Here is a 22,700-nt window from a genome sequence, read left to right on the forward strand (position 1 = left end):
TGTCTCGAACTACTGAATTGCATATTTATCCTAGTTTTTGTTATGTGATACTTTCAAAAACAAAAAAGCTAAGGATAGCAGTGCAATAGTTTAAATTGAATCTTAGACTGAAAACGTTTGTGGAAAATGTTTTTAATATCCTCCATAAACTGATTACTGATATGAAAAATACTGTAACATATAATGTTTGTGCATTTTTGTTTGCAGATATTGATGAATGCATGGTGTCCAGCCCCTGTGGAGTCTTTGCAGAGTGCTACAACACAAAGGGATCATTTGACTGCTCTTGTAGAAAAGGCTACCTACCATCCACAGGGAAGCTATTCTTTCACCCAACAGATGGTACTATGTGTACAGGTTAGTTGAGAAGAAAATGGAAGCATTTAATAATGTGAATTGAAATAACACCACAAAGATCTGCAAGCAGACCTGAAAACCTTTGCTAATCAATCCTGAATAAGGGATACGTTACTCAGTTATTCAGTTTTAATGATGGTGCTGCTATCCTTATAGCAGTTTGCTAAATAATAAAATTGATGTTAACTGTGTGCAATTATTTAACGATAACACTCCAACATTCCAACATCTTCATCACAGTTATTGTTTTTTTATTTTTATTTGTTTCTTACTTAACACCACAATAAATTGACATTGACCTACATACATGGCATGCTATTCATGCATCACCATAGACTGCTCTGTCGCTAATAAAAGTTTTACATAGGTTATAGAGTGTGATACAATGTTCTCCAAGTGAGTTATCTTTAATCCAAGAGAAATGCAATCTAGCACAAATTTGCTGGAAATTAGGAATCTCCCTGTATCAGTTACGGTCAACTACCATTAATTAGAAAATTGAGGTTTAGACTCCCAAACGTCCTCTTCTAATAATTGCCTTTTTGAATGATGAGAGTACATGCAGGAATGGACCTGGAATACAGCCAATTACAAATGCATCCATCAGCATCCACGCTCCTTGTATTTGCCATCCCACAAGGATTCACACAACCATCCTTTTTCGCATTTGATGTGACATTTTAATAATATACAGTTATTCCAATGTAAAGTGTAAGTAATATTCCGATGAGCTAAAATCTTAGCTGGGAGATAACAGTATTGCTTTAAACAATAACCTGAAGTTATTTAGCTTGGAACTGAAAAGTATGGTATTTACATTTTGAAAACCAAGAGAAATGGTAAGTTTATGAATTACATATTGACAAGCCATCTACCCTAAATTAAACCAGGGTTGTTAAATGACATTATGAATAATTGTCTAATATTGATTGTACCATCATTTGTGACACATAGCTGTGTTATTAATTATTGTTTTGGAGATTGACAAAACATGATTTAATAAACAGATTTGTTAATACATGGAAATAACAACCGTGTAATGACATATATGGCCTCTTTCCTGGTACACCCCACATATATAAGCCTAGGGGCAGCTCTAAAGGCGGCGGGGGGGTGGAGGGATGTTGATGCCAGCATGAGTGCTGTTGGCTGACTGGAACAATTGAATTTATACCCAGAGGGAAGTGACATAACACTGGGAAAGAAACATAGCACTGGGGCTCTCTCTACTCCTGAACAATGTTAATCAAGCACCATATAATACATACTGCCCACTGAATCCCCAGCTAAACTGCCTTGTATAAATTCCTGGAACAGACTAGAAATTGTGACAGACATGATATTATCAGGTCTTGATATAATATACAGTATTAGCAGGTGCTGATACAAGACTATGGGATCAAAGCAATATAATAATATATGCCACAGCAACAGTACAGAGGCAGAATGTCTTCAAACATAGAGATAGCAAATCAAACACAAAGCTGCACCTCACATCACTCACATGGTGAATATCACAGCAGTGAGTTTCCCCAAGATAAATGCTGCAGCAGTGACCACACTTGCACGCCCTGGGCCCTATTCACAGACCTTTAACTCACGAGTCATTTAAAGAATATTTTGATCAGTTTGAGCGCCTCTAGACTTGACTTTTCAAATGTAGCCTTGGACAGTTTCATGAATATCAAAAAAGAGAAAGAAAAAAATAGCAAAACCCCCAACAAAAGTCACAAGTTAAAGCTTTGTGAATTGGGCTATCCATGACTATTGCAACAAAAAGGTAGAAATGAAAATGATAACTGAACTATATCTCATGCTCATGACAGGAGAAACTATTTAGATTACAAGTAATAATGATTGATATGGACTACTAACTGTAGCCACAGGTAAAACCTCATCCTTGTCAATTGGAAATTAGTGGAGACAGACTTAGGACAAAGGGTAGAAGACAGACGAGAGGGTATGTCATGTTTTCTAAAAACAGTATTATCTAAAATATGCATATTGTTCTGATGTGCATTTCAAAAGATTGTTTCTGATGCATATTTTACATTTGTTGAAAAGATCTGTTGATAAAAAAAATGCCATTCTTTACTATCTTTTTCCAGAAAACCCTAAGAAAAACTGCCATTTGAACAGCACATGTGTATCAGAGACCATTAACAAAACACTTGAGCTGGTAGGTAAAGCAATGTAAATCACTGATTTTTATCCATGGTAATTGCCCAGTGCGATACAATTCTCCAGTAAAATCCATCCCTGGCCTATCCCAGCAGGGTATAAGTTGATAAAATCGACCCCTGTGTATTTAGTAAATACAGTGTAAAAATCTAATTGTTAGGTAATTATTTTTCTGTTATTTGGAAACAAGTTAGTAATTAATGTTACCATGGTTAAGATGGTTACATATAGGGTAGAGAAAGCACACTTGGGCTATAATGTGTTTATTTATTTATTTATTTATTTATTTATTTGTATATGAATAAAATGTGGACTTCGTGTCATGCTTTGTACAAACATACTGCACTTTAAATGCTTTAGGGGTAGCATAAAAGTTTCAATAGAAAATTGAGGCTCTTCTTTTCTTTTCAATGCCAGCACTAATATACTGCATATCTTGTAAGTATAAATTATATATAATATTGCTAATTCATATCATGTTTTTACTAAAACAGTCTTAAACTTAATTATACTAACTTGGTCCAGAAATATTATGCTATGTATCTTTGGCGCCCTCTTTTGGTTGTATTGGTGTATTGCACTTAGAGTTTTATCATCTTACTATAGAAAGAAAAAAGTGTGTCTGTCTGTCTGTTCCTTTATGCATTCGGACCCCACAGGAGCCAGTGCAACCAAACTTTGCATAACCTCCTCTTTCATCCAGGGGAACGTCGAGGGCTATGTTTGGATCCATAATTTTGACCCCCAGTGTACTTTATTTAGTCACCCCATTGCTAGATCACTACAGTAGCCATGTATCTCAAATTAAAGAAACCCACAAAACCAAAATAAATAAATAAAAAGAACAAAAATTTAAAAAAATTTAAAAATGGCAAAAACCAAAAAAAATAAAGTTATAAAAAGGGAAAGGGGTCCAAGCGCATTGTGCGACACCCAAGATCAGTAATTATAGGAAACCATAAGGCTACCGTTCCTCAATTTGTCATGCATGAAATATTGAAATATTGAATTTCCCCGGACTCAGGTACTTCAGCTAGTTGAAAATAATTGTATACCTTCAATAGTTTAATTCTCTCTTTCATGTGGGCCCTTATCTGAACAGTTCAGATTTGAAACCCAAAAGTTTTATAGAGAAGAACCATCATGGAGCGATATTGAAATGAAAACTGCTATGTTGAAAAGTAAAATGAATATAATCTTCTCATTGAACAGTTTGGTACAAAACGTTACTGTTCCAGGACATATAAGCATTATAAAGTATAGCACAGATAAGAAACTTAGCATGGTATAATTATACATGCAGTGACTGAAGGGGACATTAAGGCAGTATAAAAGTGAACTCCAGTAGGCTATAACTGGTGTATTTTGATAAAATTGTTGAGATCAATATGAGTCATGCTTAACATGACATACCAAACTGTAACTCTTTAAAGGATTCTATGATGCGGAAAATGTTGGTTCTTCGAAATCGAGAAAGACATCATAAATGATAGACTTAGGTGCCAGTGCTGAGAACAATCTGATAACATGTCAATGTCTTAAAGTTGTTAAATTGTATGTTCTGCAAAACCCTCATTTGTAATCATGTTGGTAACTGAAGCACAAGTGATGAATGCTCTTTAAACGTGGCTGTCATGCATAGTTCTCTAGACTGACAATGAGGCACATAAATGTAGAGATTTAAAAAGCTCCATCAAGTGTTCAAATGGGAGAAATGATGCTTGAAGTAGACACAGGTTGTGTTGCTTGTTTATCTTGCTATTTAACCAATACATGACTAATTAAGCAATAGAACCCAAAGAACACTTTACTGTGTGGTAAGGGCTGTCTTGTGGTATTAAATGTCCCAAGCTGAAGGCCATTTTGTTTTTCCGTCTGTTTAACTAAGGTATTGCCTTTCCAATTTAGACTATTCCAGCGACTGACATTGATAAATATATCTTACATTTAGCTAGTCTGTCCATATAAAGAAACATGACATAAGTATTAATATGCTGATCAAGTTTTGATCAAAAATCCAATTTATTTTGTAGAAAGTACATTAATGATATAACACCCTAAAGGTAAAATAAAATATTGGATCATTGGTGTTTACCCATTAACTGCCCATGAAGAAACATATTCGCAATTCACTTACAACTGCAAGGAAAATATTGATCCTTGATAGGTCATTTGTTAATGCTTGGTCATTCCATCAAGTCCAATATAAATCATAGAGTACAGGACAGTGGAACTGTGTACTAGCAAGCTTTGCCATTCCAGTGTCTTCGCCATTCCCTCGTAACAGGATCAATACCGTGTCGACCAAAAGTCTTAAATAATTTAATACTATCTATATGTATTACAGGAAAACTCAATATTAAGATGTTTTCCAGACCGATTACGTTCTCTGTCTCCCTGCTTCTCAAACTGAGGACAGCATTGTTTTATATTGTTCTAATATGAAAATTGTGCTTTATAAATCTTTTATTTTGTTACCATGGGACCAATTAAACTTAAAAAATCTTGCTAGAGAATTAGTTGCAAAACTATGTAAACCTTGATCCTAACCTTTAATCTAGACCGCTTTCACATTGAAAGCCAGGAGAATGTATTTCAAATATAGAGATTGGTGATTGGTTTACTCTGTCAATAACAAAGGTCATCATTTGACAGCTAAATGAGATGGTCTCACTTGTCGTTGGTTCTCCCAATTATAATGGTTATTTACAGAATATTGTATATAATATTTCATTAATATGATAATGTTGGTACAATTGAATGTATTGCAGTTCCCAAGAGTACAGGCCCAGGCTAAAACTATTATTTATAATCTGATAGTCTCTCTAGCTTGCTATTTGTAATGCCTTTTTAGATGGGATAAGAGGAAAACCTCCTTCAGCAGGAAAACTGTTTTACTTCATTTATTCATTACATGTTAGACTTACTGAGACTTCTTTTTTATGTCTGTAGATCAGCAGCATTAAAGAACCACTGTATCTGCTGGAAGAGATAAGGAAACAGACTTCAGGGGAGCTGTCACCTGTTGATATGATTTCCTATGTTGAGGTCCTATCACAGTCAGTGTCGTCATTAAGTGTTATGAATGACACTGTCACTGACAAGGATGCTCTTACCAATACTACCATCAAAGTAAGCTTTTATTAATGATTGTTTTGCAGTGTACTATTATTATTATTATTATTATTATTATTATTATTATTATTATTATTATTATACATGGTGAATTATCATTTCCTCTCCGTAGCTGTTTGCTGTCTTATTTTACACGGTTGTGGTGCAGACCTGTGTACAATAAGATTGCCTATGTATAATTAGGTTGATAATAAAACTGTTAACCTCAATTAAAACAAATAAAATCAAATAAAACCCCTACTACCAGTGCATGAACACAGTAAAACACTGTCAGTACCAAAACTAACAACAATTGCCTACAGATTGAAAGTTTTATCCACAGAAGACAGGGAGAAATTTGTGGAAGAGCAGACTAACGCAAATTAACAACAAGCAACATACATTTAACGAGAAATGACCTCAGCAATATGCTCTCAGTGGGATGTTAGGCAGTGTAGAAAGCAGAGGCTCGAGTGACGAGGAAATCATCCAGCTCCACCCTCCAATAAAGCTATGTGTAGTTTGTCCACACAGCCCACTTACCCCCCCTCCCCCCCAAAAAGTCAATAAAAAAAATGTTGCTTGCGCTCTCGTGATTTACGTTTCACCAGAATTAGAATTACAATACAATTATAGCCTAATATGCACAGGTGGGTGTAGATTATTATTATTATTATTATTATTATTATTATTATTATTATTATTATTATTATTATTATTATTATTATTATTATTAGTCGTCGTAGTAGTCGTAGTCGTATAGTAGTAGTATATGAAATGTAATAGACCCTGATATTTAGGAGGTACTGCTTTGATATTTTTATACATCATAGGGGATTACTTTTTTCCCCTTTTTACTCTGGGATGTTCGCCAGGTGAAAGAACATTGCTGTGTATCTGGATCCCCAGGGCAGTAACGCATGGGCTCTGATCGAAATGAGTGGCATATTGTTGGAACAGAAAACCAACATTGTTCTGGATACACTATGATCCTTATAAGATTTTTTTTTTTTTTCCCTGGCAAATGCTCCAGAGAAAGCTTGAGGAATGTATTCCGCAGTTCATTTATGACTCATCATCTGTGACTTAAAAATGTAACTCAAAAAAGTATTGAACAGCAAGAAAATTCATCAAGAGTGAAAAAAAAACCCTGAGAGAATTAAAAATGTAACTCTGAAAGACATAGAAACTAGAGAAATTCATCATTCTAACACAATAATGTACAGCTGGGTGTACTTTATTCCATATTATTATTATTATTATTATTATTATTATTATTATTATTATTATTATTATTAAAGTGGTAATAACAAGAAAAGTGGCAGTTATTTCATTCTTTTTAATCACCAAATTGTATGTTTCTCTTTCAAAACATTATTTATGTATACAGTATGACTGAGGTTGATTTAGACTAATAATAATCACAGGTGATGTTTTGGTTTAATTTGGTTAAATATTGAAGTTTTACACACTTTAATTGTGTATATACTGTATATTTATTTATTTATTTATTTATTTATTTATTTATTTACAGACATTTGTAAACACTGTAAACAACCTTGTCGAAAAGGATGAACTTGAGGTTTGGAATCAGCTAGATCAGGAAGACAGGAAGAAAAGTGTTACAAAGCTGCTTCACACTGTGGAACAGGCGACTCTGAGCATTTCTCACAACTTCCAGAAGAACACACAGATGGAAGTCAATGCAAGTGACATAGGTAGAGAAACAGCCAGTATATATAGTTACATTGCTGTTTCTATTCGGCATGGGAAATCATAAGTCCTAAATAATATATGTAGCTGGGCAAATACTTTCTCCAGGGACACATCCAAAAGTAAACATTTTGGCTGTCAACTTAAAGGGTATTGAGTAGTGACAGCACCAGTAACTGACCTGACCCATCCTCCTCCCTCCCTGGATTGAGAAGTATTTCCCTGGATACTTTATAGTGCTGGAAAATCCTTGGGGGAATCTATAATCCATTTTAGGTATTAAACCTACTTTTTAGATTGCTTTACCTCAGGTAATCCATGGGCTTGAAAATATAAAGGCTTATTCACATGCATTATTTAAAGTGTTTTTTTAAGTCTGTTTTGACATATGCAGTTTAATATTTGTGAAACTTTTCATACAGTAGGCACTGTGCGTTTATTAATTTTTAATAACAAAATTAATTATGAATTAATAGATTTTTTTTGGTTAAAGGTAAGTAGATTTGAAGTAGCCAACATGATCTCACTGACCACTGACAGGAGGGAATTTAAGCAATAGAACCCAAAGAAGAGGACTGTCAATAATATTGTCTGTTTTATTAGTTTATCAATAAGACTGGGTTATCAACCAATGGGGGTTTCCTCCAATAGTAATTTCAGTCCCCTCAGATGGAAATGTTGTCTGATTAATTTTGCTGTTTGAATGCTATATTGCATTGTGCCTTTGGGTAATACGTCACTACGGTACTGTAAAAACTGTTTAATTCACAAAGAAATGCTGCGACATGGTCAGAGGACAATGACATTTGCAACAATACCATATATTAGACATGAGGCATTAACTGCCAATAGTGATACACGTATAACAAATACATTTGTTTTACTTGGGGTTTTTTTTCTTGTTTTGCAGATCTTAAACTATACACCTTTGATTCACACCAAATAAACCATGTTCATCCACATGCTTATATAGAAGGGGATGTTATAAGGATTATACCAAAACAAAACAAAACAGTTGGTTCTAATGGTGAGTAGCTTGAACTCTTTTCCTTACTGACAATAAAAAGGATGACAAAGACAGATAAAGCTTCTTCATTTCTTTGGCAGATAATACTTGTGATATTGTGAATACTGTATGTTATTTAATAGGAGACGTGCAAATGTTACCAATCCTGCAGTTCTTGAGCAAGGCTGCAAAACTGGTACCTTTTGTAAGGTTGACCTTGAGCAAGTGGAAGTTTATAAATATCTTGGTATTTAGCTAGACAGTGCACTTACTTTTAAACCACATATCATTAAACTACAATTGAAAGTTCGAGCTAGACTCGGCTTTCTTTACTGAAATAAATCATGCTTCACACGGCCAGCTAAGTATTTATTGGTACAGATGTCTGTACTACCCATTTTAGATTATGGAGATGTCATTTATAAAGCTGCTTCTAATGTTGTCCTTAGGAAGCTTGATGCTTTATATCATTCTGCAATAAGATTTGTCACTGGTGCTCCCTACCGCTCTCATCACTGTGATCTCTACACTTTGGTTGGCTGGCCCTCACTGCAAACACGTCGGCTATGTCATTTGTACAGACTCATTTATAAAACCCTAATCGGGAAATCACCCCTCTATTTAAGCAAATTGTTGACTATATCGGTCTCTGTTACAACCTTCGATTTAGCAATTTGATTAGTTTAATTGTCCGTCGTGTTTTTACTGCTGTTGGGCGTAACTCATTCCAATATGCAGCTGCTCACGATTGGAATGAGTTACAATCTAGGCTTAAACTCCCTGGTTTTATCTCAGAGGGTGCTTTCTTTTCTAGACTTGAAGCTTTGTTCCCTGTTTCATGTGCTTGTCAGAGCAGACAAAGATTTTATTTTTTTATTTATTTTTTTTAATTGATTTCGTATTGCTGTAATGTTTATAACTGTCTATGTATTGTTGTACGTTGTATTTATGTTGCCTCTTGGCCAGGTCGGCATTTTAAAAGAGAACTTGTTCTCAGTGTCTTTACCTGGTTAAATAAAGGATTGAATTGAATTGAATATGCTGGTGATTACTTAAAAAATGCTTTATTTAAATGAAAACACAATTTTTTTTTTCTTTTTTCTTTTATTAGGTAGCGTTGCTATTGTTTTTCTCCGCTACGATAGCATTGGTTTTCTCCTTAAACCAAATGACATCTCTGAAGAAATGGATGACTTCACTCTAAACTCACAGGTTATAGCAGGCGCTATAAACACAATCCCTCCCAAAATCTACCAGCTTGACCGAGTAACTTTTACTCTTAAACATGTGAGGGTAAGAACAGTCAATCCATAATTATCACAATGAAATAGGAATGGTTACCTTAAAACAGTTTCAGGTAAAGATCTTGTACTAAAGAACGACTATTACACATGAACCTAAACATTGTGTTATATGTTCCTTGCACGGTCTGTAAACACAGTACTGGAATTTTGACACATTCTTTACAGTGATTAGTTTCTCAAACGTGATTTACATTTCCCTTTTGTTGTTGTTGTTGTTGTTTTGGAGCATTATTCATTCACCTAAATAAATGACTGAATAGCAGAACAAATTTACTGTGTCAAGTGAATGATTAGTTTGAGCAGCACTAAAGAAAGATACCAAATAAACTTTCTCTTTATACAGCCAGTGAGTCAAGACATTGAAACAAAGTGTGCCTTTTGGAGGTACTCTGTAGACAATATGAAGGGTCATTGGTCCACAGAAGGCTGTGAACGCACTCACTTCAATACTTCCCATACTGGATGCAAGTGTAATCACCTGACGCATTTTGCCATTCTTATGTCATCAGGGGAGTCTGATGTAAGTATATATAATACAATAAGTAGTTAAAGCTGGTAAAATAATATCCACATAAACATATTAAATATTGATTTAGGACCAGTTGATCCAATTTTTCTTAATGTTTGTTTATCCAAACTGTACAGTATCATTGTATCACAGGAGATCAAGGAATCCCGATGAAAGAGGTTTAAGACAAACTATAGAAAACAATGACCTTATGACACAACTGAACTTTCTGTATTTATCTTCATATTCACTTTTTATTATTTTAAAAATGTATACTGGCAAGTGTAAATAAACACCCTTGATAGTTCATATAAATTAGGGTGAATAATAATAATGAATCTAAGCCAGAAGCCCATGATCAGACTGTCTGTAATACTAGAAAGTTGAGCATCAGTATGTACAGTACCACGACTCCCTTCATACATTATTGTAACTTGTTTTGGCAGTTGAAGGCTCACTACAACATCCTTACAAGAATCACTCAGCTGGGAATAATAATATCTCTGATCTGTCTGTCTATGTGCATATTTACATTTTGGTTCTTCGGTGAAATTCAGAGCACCAGGACCACAATTCACAAAAATCTATGCTGCAGTCTGTTCTTGGCTGAATTCATATTTCTGGTTGGAATAAATATGAACAGTAATAAAGTAAGTATTGGTACCATGGTACACATGTTATTGCTTACTGGAGGAATGTATACTGTCATTTCTATTTACAGTAGATGTGTGAAATATTACCTCTGTATGGCAACCTATTTTTACATGCTTTTGGGTTCAGCACGGCCCACTTGGTTGAAGTCTGAGTAACAATAATCCCATTATTTAACAGGAAGTGACTAGGGAGCAGAAAGCAACAGTACAATGTTATTATTATTATTATTATTATTATTATTATTATTATTATTATTATTATTATTTTTTTTTTTTTATGTATAGAGTTTTACTTGAAACATCTCTAAATCCTGAATCAAGATTAAATACTGAAAATATGAAAAAGATATTGATAACACTAGTTTATGGATCATTAAAATCTTATCAAAAAGAGACTTCAAATCTTCAAGTCACTACACAACAAAAAGTATCTGTTAATAGAATAATTTTTAAAAAAAACTGCAATTACACATGTTTTAAATGTTTCTTTTAATTCCCAGAAATAAGTAAGCGATGTAATTTTAAAGCCACTTGCTTGAATAGCATTAATTATCCCAACATTATGTATTGTCTCTTTTTTTATTCTCCAGCTTCTCTGTTCCATCATTGCTGGACTGTTACATTATTTCTTCCTATCTGCTTTTGCCTGGATGTGTATTGAGGGGATCCATCTTTACCTGATTGTCGTTGGGGTTATATATAAAAAAGGTTTCCTGCACCGAAACTTTTACATTTTTGGCTATGGGAGTCCTGCGGTGGTGGTTACATTTTCTGTAACCATGGGTTACAAATATTATGGCACCAATAATGTGTAAGTTCAGAAATTAAAAAAAAAAAGAAAAGAAAAATTACTTTAAAAAATACCTGACTAAAATGCAACAATTTATTTTACAGGTGTTGGCTAAGCACAGAGAACAACTTTATATGGTGTTTTATAGGACCAGCATGCTTAATTATCCTGGTAAGATTAGTATGCTGTTTTTCATTGTATTGCTTTTACCACCTTATGTAAAAAAAAAAAAAAACAAACACGGCATGCTTACTCATATTTTTATACTTGTTTTATACACACAGTTTTAGACCTGTACAATTGTTTTATTCCTTCCAATTGGGCCTTGAGTTACATTGACCTAAAAATCAGGCCCACCGAGAGGGCGGGGAGGATGGGGAAATTTCCCCGGGGCCCAACGACTCGAAGGGGGCCCAACACCCTGAAGGGGGGCCCTGTTGAAAGGGGAAGTTTTTTTTTTTGTTTGTTTTTAATATATATATATATAAAATGTTTTAAAACAACTAGCCCTGCACAAGACCGTTTGCGTTCCCACCACCACATTAAAAAGAAAACCTCCTGTACTGCACACCGAGCCGATGTGCTTCTGTTGTGTAATGATTGTGTATCCAGGCACTGTCAAACACTTCCTTTCACACAATGATTTGAACTTTCGCATTTCATATTTTACTACACCAAAAAGCTGAAAAAAGGCATAGCAATTTTATGTATTTTTTTAAAGACTTTTAAAAACTTTAAAAGAACCCTAAAGTTGCACAATATATACCACAGTATGAATTATTCTATTATTAAGATCTATAATTTGCTCAAATCAATGTGGTGCAGCAGTTTGTTAGAAAAATTGTATCGTGTAAAATAAATAAAGTACTTTCTTCAGCTGGTGGTAAACACAATTAGAGAATGATCGGTTATATTGCTTAAAATACAAATACATTTACCAGATACAGGCTATTAGTTAAGAGCAGAGATGAGTGGTTTATTTTTGGCACGGGATAAATAAAATAGTGTATAGCAACACCATTAAAATGTAGTTTATGCTAAAAACGTATGTTATTTGATGTTAAGTAAGCTTCCGATTAATGACAATTACATGTGGAGTTTGGACAAAAAAAATATTTATCCACTTACCTAAAAAAAAAGTTGTAATACTGTAAATAACTTAAACACAACTACTTTGAGAAAAAGCAAACTATCCTGCTGCAGATTTTAATTGAGATATTGAAACTTCTAGGCGTTGTTGACAGTTTCCTTCAAACCCATTATTAAAATACTGTATCGGTTGAATGATCTTCCTCAGACACTGCTAAGATTGCAAGTATCATTGCTTGGTTGGTTTAGAAGCTTGGTTTAGACTACAGTATACTACAAAGTCGGATGAATGTAGTACCATGGGGAGGGGGAGGAGGAGGGGGACATACCAATCCTTCCCCGGGGCCCATGACGGCTCTCGGCGACCCTGCTAAAAATAATAAGCAAAAGCATAATCTGGGAAAGGGCACAAGGGTGAGTCATAAAGTGCATGTTTGCAGCTATTGCTGCTCTTCATATCGGCTCTGGCACTCCCGCAGGTTAGGGAGGCAAAAACGACAGGGGCTCACCTCACCATGCTGCAGCTGACCTTTCTGACTGGGCAAGCAGACACATGGAGGGCTGGACTTGGTCCTTCAAGGGCGGGTAGCTCATTGACATCTAGACATGCTGCATGAATCCATTGTAAAATTTTAAAATATTCTATTGATCATTGCTTTGACTATTAGGTTATCCAGATTTTGACATTAGAGGCGTTTCCATCCTGTGGATGAGATGTGAAATGAATGTCCTATTGTAACTGACTCTGCATATAATGCACAGTTCACAGCCTACCTCTATAAGCGCTTTATGATGGTGGTCCACTATGAAAGGTGCTATATATAAAGATAAAGACATTATTATTATTATTATTATTATTATTATTATTATTATTATTATTATTATTATTAATAAACTGCCGGTACCTATGTGATAATTAAGCAATAATACCTAGCACAGATGGCATTAATTGAATCGGAATTGGCAGTATTGAACCCAAGCTGATGTGTTGGGTTATACAGTCTCCATACGGTTAGCAGAAAATAACGTCTGTTTTGTTCTCAATAGGGCTGCAAGTTTTCTAGTCATTGACTTAAAATTGGTGTAAGTTAATGTACCCTAATGTTTGAGAAGCATAGAAAAGTTTTGCCTTTGGTGGGTTGACTTCACAAACTATTTAGAGAATCTCTGATTCAGGCTGAGATTAATGGAATAAAGACCTTCAAACCTGGATGAATGCAAAATGCATTATTAATGTATGTGATCTAGAAGTGTTTTCTAGTTTGAAGTACACCTCTTAAGAGAACACTTCGGCTAAGAAGTCAACCTTGCAGTGAAACCGATTTTTCCCAAAAAACACCTGTTTGGCACCAATACAGTATGGTTTTGTAAGCTGATAACTCATCATCATCAAACTTCAAATGGTTTATTCAATCTTTTCAAAAGTGACTTATCGCAAGAGTGTCTTGAGGCACACTGATTGCTTAATTTTCTCATTTTGTATTCTGATTTCCACAAGTGCACCTCATCATTTTGTTAAATGTTTCTCCTATAAATGTATTTATAATGAATCTAGAGCTGTTTCTGCATTTATTAATGTGTGTCGGGGTGCTGTGTTAATTTCATTTGACAGTTAGTTTATTAATGTTAGTTTGTCTGTTACTTTATTATTTTAGATTATTAACATTCACTTGCCTATTGCTTTTATCTTACTTATTCTGTTTATTTCATATGTTGATGCACGTGCATCATGACAAGTAATAAATATGTATTTATTTATTGATTCATATTGTGTCTGGTGGTCAACTCTGTCTTAGAGAACACTTCGGCTAAGTGAACACTTTGCTTGCTTCCCGAGGGGTGTTCTCTTACCCAGAGACTACTGTATTGTGCTTTGTGTTTTACAAACTACAACTTACTTTTGGAACACAAACATTCTGTATAAAGAATCAACTGAAGACCAAAACCTTCACATTTCAACTCCATTATATTAATGTGTGCATCAAAACAAATTGCATATTGCACATTTGACACTTCCTGTTTTAGCTGTAAATTACTTTTACAATTCAGCAGCTGTTTTTTTTACAGAATTTATAGGCATACATATCCATTTTAAAATGGAACACATATGATTTGACTCATAAATCAAACAAAGGGAAATCCATCAAACCCGTTCCTGTGATATTTTAGTTCAATAAAAACGTTCATCACCCATTATTTCCTGTCAGAAGGAAATGGTGAATAGTTTGGGGAATTCAGATCAGGTACAGTATGCTGTTTCATATATATTTTAAATTAGAAGTGCCTGCTATCTGTAGCTCACAAATGGCAATAAAGTGTCTGTCCCTCATAAGTGATTAATGGGTGTAATATAAAAAAGCTGCATCTCCCTTTGCAGTTCTGTTTCAGTCACAATGGGTAAGACAGCACATATAACATGCCGTAAAAGTATGTTGCAATATAACTTACAGTATCTTAAGTTCATTCAAGTTGTTTGTTTTTCAGTTTGAAGTATTAAAGTTACAAAATGTTTTTGTAAGTTGTTTTTTGTCTGTCCCCCTTATCTTTTGAGATTTGCAGTAATTCTGAGTGATTCTTATTGCAATGACTCAAAGAATGTGTTTTCTGGGATGACTTCACATGAGTTCAGGAGCTGCTCTTCAGTTCTACAGTAATTATCTGCCAAAGGCAGACTGTATGCAACCAAGGCTATATGAGTGAAAGTGTCAGTATAGAAGAGCCAATGGCATCTAGTATTCAGCTGTGTATGGCTAGATCAGACTTATCAAAAATAAAGAAAACACAGCATTTGAGTAATAACACCAGTCCATAGAATGATTACAAACGTCATAAAAAGGTAAGGAGAAAACATATTGAGCACATTTTCTAAACTATATTATTATTCAAAAAGGAAAAGACAACTAAAGCACAACACAGAATGTTCTAGTTTTAAAACATCATTCAGAGTGAGAAAAATAACATATGCTCTTTAAGACATTGTAATTATCCTGACACTTAAAAGTAACATCACACGTCTTGGTTGATTTATTTAAATATATTCCTGTGATAGTCACTGCATCTTTTAGGTTGATAAGGGTCTTTTTTTTTTCTAGAATACATTTCAAGTTTTGGAGATTTTAATATTATTCATGCAATATTGCAGGTTAATCTGTTGGCGTTTGGAGTGATTATTTACAAAGTATTTCGCCATACAGCTGTGAAAAAAACTGAAGTTAGTTGCTATGAAAATATAAGGTAAGTTAAAATAAAGAATTAGATATTTTTTGGTGAAAAATAATTAAAATTCCCAGTTTCATTCGACTGAAACTATATAAAGTCAACTACACATGAAAGTAATGTAATTTATAACACTGAGAAATAATTTAGCAGTGAAGGGATCTAGATTCCTGTCTAACATATTAATTTTCATAAGCTTGGTAGGTTATGTATTTGCAAAAAAAAAACAGCAGCGACATTCATTTATAAAAAAAAAAAAAAAAAAAAAAAAAAAAGACTTAAAACAGTCTATAAATAACACAGTTAAATCACTGTGAATAAGGTCCGCAGTATACAGTATATATGTTTTGGATTGCAATTTATTCTATATAAAGAGCAAGTTGCTTTAAATGTAAATGTATTTATTTATTTTGTACATTTCCTTTAATATTTTACAGTGTTTGTAATCATTCAGTGTGGTTCTGTTGTTCCAATATTCGGTTATTAGCATTTTTATTTGGAACAACATAATCTAGAACCAGTCAAAATGATCCAAAACACCATACAATTGTAAGGGAAATATAAAAATAAAAAAAGCTACTGAAGTGAAATTTAAAGCTTTAACTTGTATTTATGCAGTTGTTTAAGTTCCAATTTGAGCTCAATGACTGAGTGATAATAAATTGGAACTATGTTGAAAAGTGCAGTTGTCTTGTGTAAAGAGGCAGGTTCCCATTATATTGCACACTTGTGTTCTATTACCTGGGGTCAGTGTAATCCTCAATTCATCTCATCTGGTATCTGTGCACTTCCGATGAAAAGCCAAGGGCTACTGCGGTTTGAAGGCAATGCATCTTATAGGTCTCTTAAAGTATAACAGGTTCTGTCTGCTTAAACTGTGCAAAATGATATATTTTATTATAATAGACACCCTACACATGATATACAGTACTGTGTTATTTTATATCACAAAAAGTGATATTGCAGCCAGGAATTACTATAAAATTTGTCATGCCTGACTTAAATAAGCTTCAATAAGCTGTGCTTTATCAGCGTAGCACAGATGAAAATTGGGCCGATATATTTTATGTTGGTATTTAAATAGCACAAATGCATGATGGTAAATAATAGAGAATGATGTTTCAAATCTTTCAGGTCCTGTGCACGTGGCGCCCTGGCCCTTCTCTTTCTTCTCGGTGCTACCTGGACGTTTGGCGTCCTGCATGTTGTCCACGACTCAGCGATTACGGCTTATCTCTTCACAATCTCAAATGCATTTCAAGGGATGTTCATCTTTATATTTCTCTGTGTGTTATCCAGAAAGGTAATCGTTTTTTTGGCAACTTGTGTTGAGTAGATAAATCAGTGTAAAAAAATATCTGGAACTAAAATTGTGAATAGCATTTTGAGCATAATTACTTGCACACCATATAGTAACCTAAAATGTAAAATATAACATTGATTCAAGTTGAAATACAAGTAGTTTAAGTGTCCCATGTTTCAGAAGTGTCCCATATGGCTATGAGTAATAAAGCCAAATGATGGCTTGCCTCCCCAGTGCTGGGTTGCCACATTGTTATGTGTTATTCTACCCCAGATTTCCATTATACATTTTATTCACATTTATATTTCTTGAATGTTAACTGCACTGAGAAGTTCACCAAAGCTGACAGGGTGTGGTTAGCATTCTTTGAACAAAATGTGGAAAAATACTGTGTCTGATATTCTGAGATGCTGTGTTAATAATTAAAATATTCAATATCATGGCTTCTGTCCTGGACAGTGGGAGGTAATATTTTCCAGTGGTTAGAGCTGATGATGTGGAGCCAAGATATCCTGACTTCTAATCCCACCTGAGACACTGAAAAATAGTGTGTTGTTGAGAAAATCATTGCACCTTTTTAAAGCAGAACCAAGCCAACTTTATAACTTGATGAATGCAATATCCTGTAATGTAAAACAGATGCGGCATGTCACTGTCCTATCAAACTCAGGTTTAAAAAGTAAAACCGTACAGTTCCTCCTGATAATACTAATCTTTTTTTCTAATCCTGGTCAATGTGAGCTGTCCTTTTCAATTAATGAATAGGCAAAGAATCGACAAGCTCTCCTTTTGGCTCAAAACTCCGAATTTTTATGAAATGTGGGTATATTCAGTCATTGCACAATGGATTGCCCCTGTGGAATTAACACCATGTTAACACTGAAAAAGACACTAGCCAAACCATTAGTTTACTTGACTTCTAAGTTTTACCTTAGAATTCTGATTGAGCTTTTTGAAGTTACAAATGATTGCAGTGGAACATTTGATATATCCAAGCACTATCAAATCATTTAAGATTTTCTTTGAAGCTGTTTTGTAACAATATCTTTCTTCCTTTACAGATCCAAGAAGAATACTACCGATTGTTTAAAAATGTGCCTTGCTGTTTTGAGTGCCTTAGATAAAAAAAAAGAACAAAAAAATAAAATAAAAAAAAAGCAATGGAAACTACTGTACATGGAAAGATCGCTCATTGTGTTGGATTAAATCAAGGACTTGGACAACAATATGGATGTTGTAATGCTTAAGGCTGTCAGAGTGCTGCAATCCCCATTCATTTTATTCTTTACTATTTCCACGGTATGGTGTAACACGAAACTTTGCAGACTTTAATTTAAGGGGGAGACATACTGGAACTAAATATTTTCAGACTGATTACTTTTAAAGTTAGCATTATGTCATTATGTAGCAAAGATTATATCGTAATGATCAGGCAACTGTTGTGTTGGTTCCTATTAATTTAATTTAAATTAAATCTGCGGTGCAACATAACTAGTATTTGAATTAGATCGTTTGGTTTGTTTGAAAATAACTGAAACCACCGTATAGTTTGATATCTGTAAATATGCCTGCTGTTTCATCACATAATCATTCAGAATTGCAGATTTACACTGGTTTCAATGAAAAGCTGGGCAGTGATATCAGAATAAAAAGAGTAAACTTCTGACACAGAGACGTATTTATCATCATATTTGTAATAACTATTATCCCTACTTTTATACAACTTTATGTGACAGGTACTAGTACTGTGTATGGCTTATACTGTCCATATGTTTGAGTAGTGTTTTCTGTCACATTACAGCATGTTTAATTCAATTAAGTTTGGCTTGGCTACTGAAGGTATAATTCTCTGTTTTGGAATTTAGCATTGGCTTGTTATCCCAATGTGTATTTTCTGCATGGTCGACTTTAAATTGGTTTCAAGGGTTTAAGTACTTACCGAAGCAGTGGTGTAGTCAAGGGTATACGCAGGTAAACGGGGTTTACCCACTTTGAGTTTGGGAAATATTTCGTTTACCAACTTCTCATAAAAGGTATACAGAGTTTACTCACTTCTACTCTACTGTGATATGCAAATCCTGGGTTAAAGACAATATACAGTATTTTAACATCAAGCGTCTGTGTTGTGTTCAGAGAATGTGGACGGAGCGAAGCGGTGACAGTTCTGCTCACTTGCCGATTGCAGATGAAAAGATGTAATGTACATTCAGAAAGGAATACTAATACTAAAAGTAAAATATATATATATATATCCCCAGCTATTACCAGCAAAGAAAAAAGCCAACATAAAGTGCTCAGAGAAGTTATCTAATTGAATTCAAAGACGCTTTCTCATTATTATTGTTTGATAATGAAAAAATGCGTACATTTCAAACTTTGCATATGATTCGTATCAAATTAGCTTTATACTGTTTGTATCCAAATATCTCATAGAGAGCTCAAAGCAACTCACTTTGTAGACATTTTGTTCTTTTTTACGTTTTAAGCCAGTGTTTTTTAAATTGAATGTAAAACATCGAATTTTAAGGCAGAAACCCCCTCGATTTGTTAAAAACCAATTAGTTTACATGAAGACATTCTAATAGTATTAATATGTTTCCAGCCGCACTGCTCTGATCCTCTTTAAACATGTTAATCATGTTTTATTTTGTGTTTTAAATTCTATCTGGCCTGACATGCAGCAATAATATTTATTCAGTTGTATGTATGCTATTAGTGTGTAGGCTATATTGTGGTCATTCTGAGGACTTGAAAGAACTGAGTGCCTTTGCTATTGTATTGTGCTTGACTGTGCCTGTCAAAGGATAACAGCGTGCCATCCTGAGATGTCCTGCAGTGTGTTGATGCCATACTTTCTATTTTGTGGATGAAATATCCTTGTTCTCCTGTTTTAAATTATTGTCTAATCCTAAAAAAATGTAAACATTATACCAGACATTTAGTGTATGCAAAATACAATGTATTTTAAATGTTTAAACAATTTTTGTGGGGACCAGGAGATGTGAATAGTCAGATTATTTTCCCAAATGGTTTCCTGTGGTGGGTACATCCCGCATTAACATTTTTTTAAATGCAGTATTGCACCAATAGCCTTGCAGTCAAATAATATTTCTCAAGAACAGGCAAGGATAGCCCCCCTAGTTTAAAGAGTGAGAGTCTCTTTTCCTTTATTCTGGGCTGGGAACCTTCCATAGAAAATTAACCCAACAGTGACAGCATATGCTCCACTATTAATTCTAATTATTATACTGATTATTGGTAGTCTAAAACTTAGTTCAAATCTCCACATAATATAATTATTTAAATGCAAATAAAGATTTTACCATCCAACTAACAGCATGATTTTTCATGGACCTGGCTCCCCAAATAATATCTATAGATTAATGTCTTCATCCTTTTAGGTGTAAAATTGACTTCACTGGCCCTGAACCTCACTGGGGCCTGGGGTCACAAAACCCCTTGCGGGGAGGAAAATGTGCACCATTGCTCAGCATTGGTTAAACCAGGGGTGTCAAACTCAGTTCCTGGAGGGCCGCAGTGTCTTCTGGTTTTCGTTCCACTGGAGCTCTCAATTACTTAATTGGTCTAATTATTTGATTATTATTATTGGACACATTTAACACTGCTCTCCAGGTCTCAAAGTGTTTCATAGGTCGTGTACCTTGAATCAAGTGCATTTAAATCATCAACTGTAAAAGAGCTTGAAAAATATGAAATATTTCCAATTTAACAAATAATTAGATCAATTATGTTAATTGAGAGCTTAAGTTGGAATGAAAACCAGAAGACCCTGCGGCCCTCGAAGACTGGAGTTTGACACCCCTGGGTTAAACCTATAGAGTCCACTTACTATTTTCTGTAGGAGTCTAACCCTGATCATAATGAATTATAAAGTGCCATGTCAATCATATTGAATATAAAAGAAAAATAAAAGCATTTTAAAAAAATCCAATTCTCAAGTCTGCAAAACATAAAAGTGCCTAATTGTGGTTTGAAACTGGAAAATGAGTGGTCACCATGCACAGGCATGATGGGAAATGCTGTAAAGTGACTACATCTGTATTAGTCACCTTTTTTAACATATATTTAACAAAAATAAAACCGCTCCATATACAATTGGCTCACTCCGCTTCGCTCACACTCTGTGGGTGTTCCTGCGCGTGAGATTGACAGCTGAGACCTCAGTCAGAACTGTGGCGCGAGCAGGGGGGCGTGACTACTGCATGTTCTCTTTGTGTGTGTGTATATTCTGTGATTGGTTGTTTATGTTCTGTTAATGTTTGTTGTTAGGCACGCTGGACCTGCATGCCTAACAACAAAGAGCCTTATTTTTATTCTTTGAAGAGTTCCATCTGTGTCTACTCTGAGGCGTTCCTGTATCTGGTAGCTTCACCAGCCTATGTATCATGCTGGTTTTCATTTCAATATTATTCACCTCTTGTATCGCTGACTTTTAAATCAATCAAATACACCACAGCATTTTCTGAGATGTTATTGAATAGTAGATAGTGTTTTCTGTAGTAGACTTTTTTATGCCAGTTTTGAATACTGTTTGTCTCAAAAGTAATATTATAAAATGTAATATAAAATGCAGATACCATGTACAAAACCTGTATTCCTCATGGTTATATATTGTAAATAATTATCTGTTTCACCTAAAAGCTCAAATGCCTTTGTTTTGTACTTTACTGTTTTAAATATGGGTAGTAGCATGGTAACACACATGTTTGTAAGAGGAAGCATAATACCTTTTAGTGTCTGTGAACATTTCAGGCTTAATGATTGTATGTACTATCATGTAAATAAAACAAATTGATTGTTAAGTTCTTTTTTACCTCTTTGTCAAATAACAAACATACACAGCTGGAATACAGTCCTACTGATAGATGGCAACCTACTCTGTTCCTGGTAACCAATTCCTTTTAAAATCCTGCTCTATAGGCAATGCAGCTTTACAAGCATCCATCTTACAAAGACCTTGTGTGCCAGAAAGGACCACGGTCGTATCTTAGATAAAAGCAGTAAATGTACATTACTTTTATAATGTCTCCACTTCTAATTTCCGCTGGTAAAACAAAGTGGCATATTTTGGAGCTTAGTTCAAATACAATAATTGTAATTGTATTGTAGAGTGGGTGTGGCCAGAAAATATGACATCATCCAAAAACCCTTGCTAATGGTTACCGTGCCGGCTCATAGTGAACTGTAAGCTTTATTATCCTGTATATAATAGTCTTTGAGGATAAAACAGAAACAAAACTATTTTTTAAATGTATCATCGTTTTACAATGGAATTGTAAACTGTATTTTAAAATCCCATTGTAAAACCATGGTACATTTCATGTGTTATTGCTTGTATCATTTAATACATAAAAATGATTATTATGGTGGGGTCACATTTGACAGTGATGTAGTGCTATGTTTAGAAGTGAGGGGTCGCAATTATCTACCCCCCTCTCTCAACCC

The 22,700-nt window shown here is 34.4% G+C and overlaps 1 protein-coding gene across 1 annotated transcript in view; it reads left to right on the forward strand.

Moving 5' to 3' along the window:
• Positions 1-22,057, forward strand: part of LOC117417307 (adhesion G protein-coupled receptor L4-like) — a 47,680-nt gene extending 25,623 nt beyond the window's left edge. Inside the window, exons 4-16 of the mRNA XM_034029358.3 lie at positions 208-357; positions 2,466-2,536; positions 5,491-5,670; positions 7,187-7,370; positions 8,276-8,392; positions 9,483-9,664; positions 10,019-10,195; positions 10,630-10,833; positions 11,427-11,647; positions 11,731-11,797; positions 15,858-15,949; positions 17,066-17,234; positions 18,296-22,057. Of these exons, the coding sequence (XP_033885249.3) occupies positions 208-357; positions 2,466-2,536; positions 5,491-5,670; positions 7,187-7,370; positions 8,276-8,392; positions 9,483-9,664; positions 10,019-10,195; positions 10,630-10,833; positions 11,427-11,647; positions 11,731-11,797; positions 15,858-15,949; positions 17,066-17,234; positions 18,296-18,358 (1,877 nt within the window). The 3' untranslated portion in view covers positions 18,359-22,057. The remainder of the gene's footprint in view (positions 1-207; positions 358-2,465; positions 2,537-5,490; positions 5,671-7,186; positions 7,371-8,275; positions 8,393-9,482; positions 9,665-10,018; positions 10,196-10,629; positions 10,834-11,426; positions 11,648-11,730; positions 11,798-15,857; positions 15,950-17,065; positions 17,235-18,295) is intronic.
• The last annotated feature ends 643 nt before the right edge of the window (positions 22,058-22,700 follow it).

The sequence above is a fragment of the Acipenser ruthenus genome, chromosome 12, assembly GCF_902713425.1.
Source record: "Acipenser ruthenus chromosome 12, fAciRut3.2 maternal haplotype, whole genome shotgun sequence".
In the NCBI taxonomy this organism is placed as follows: Eukaryota; Metazoa; Chordata; class Actinopteri; order Acipenseriformes; family Acipenseridae; genus Acipenser; species Acipenser ruthenus.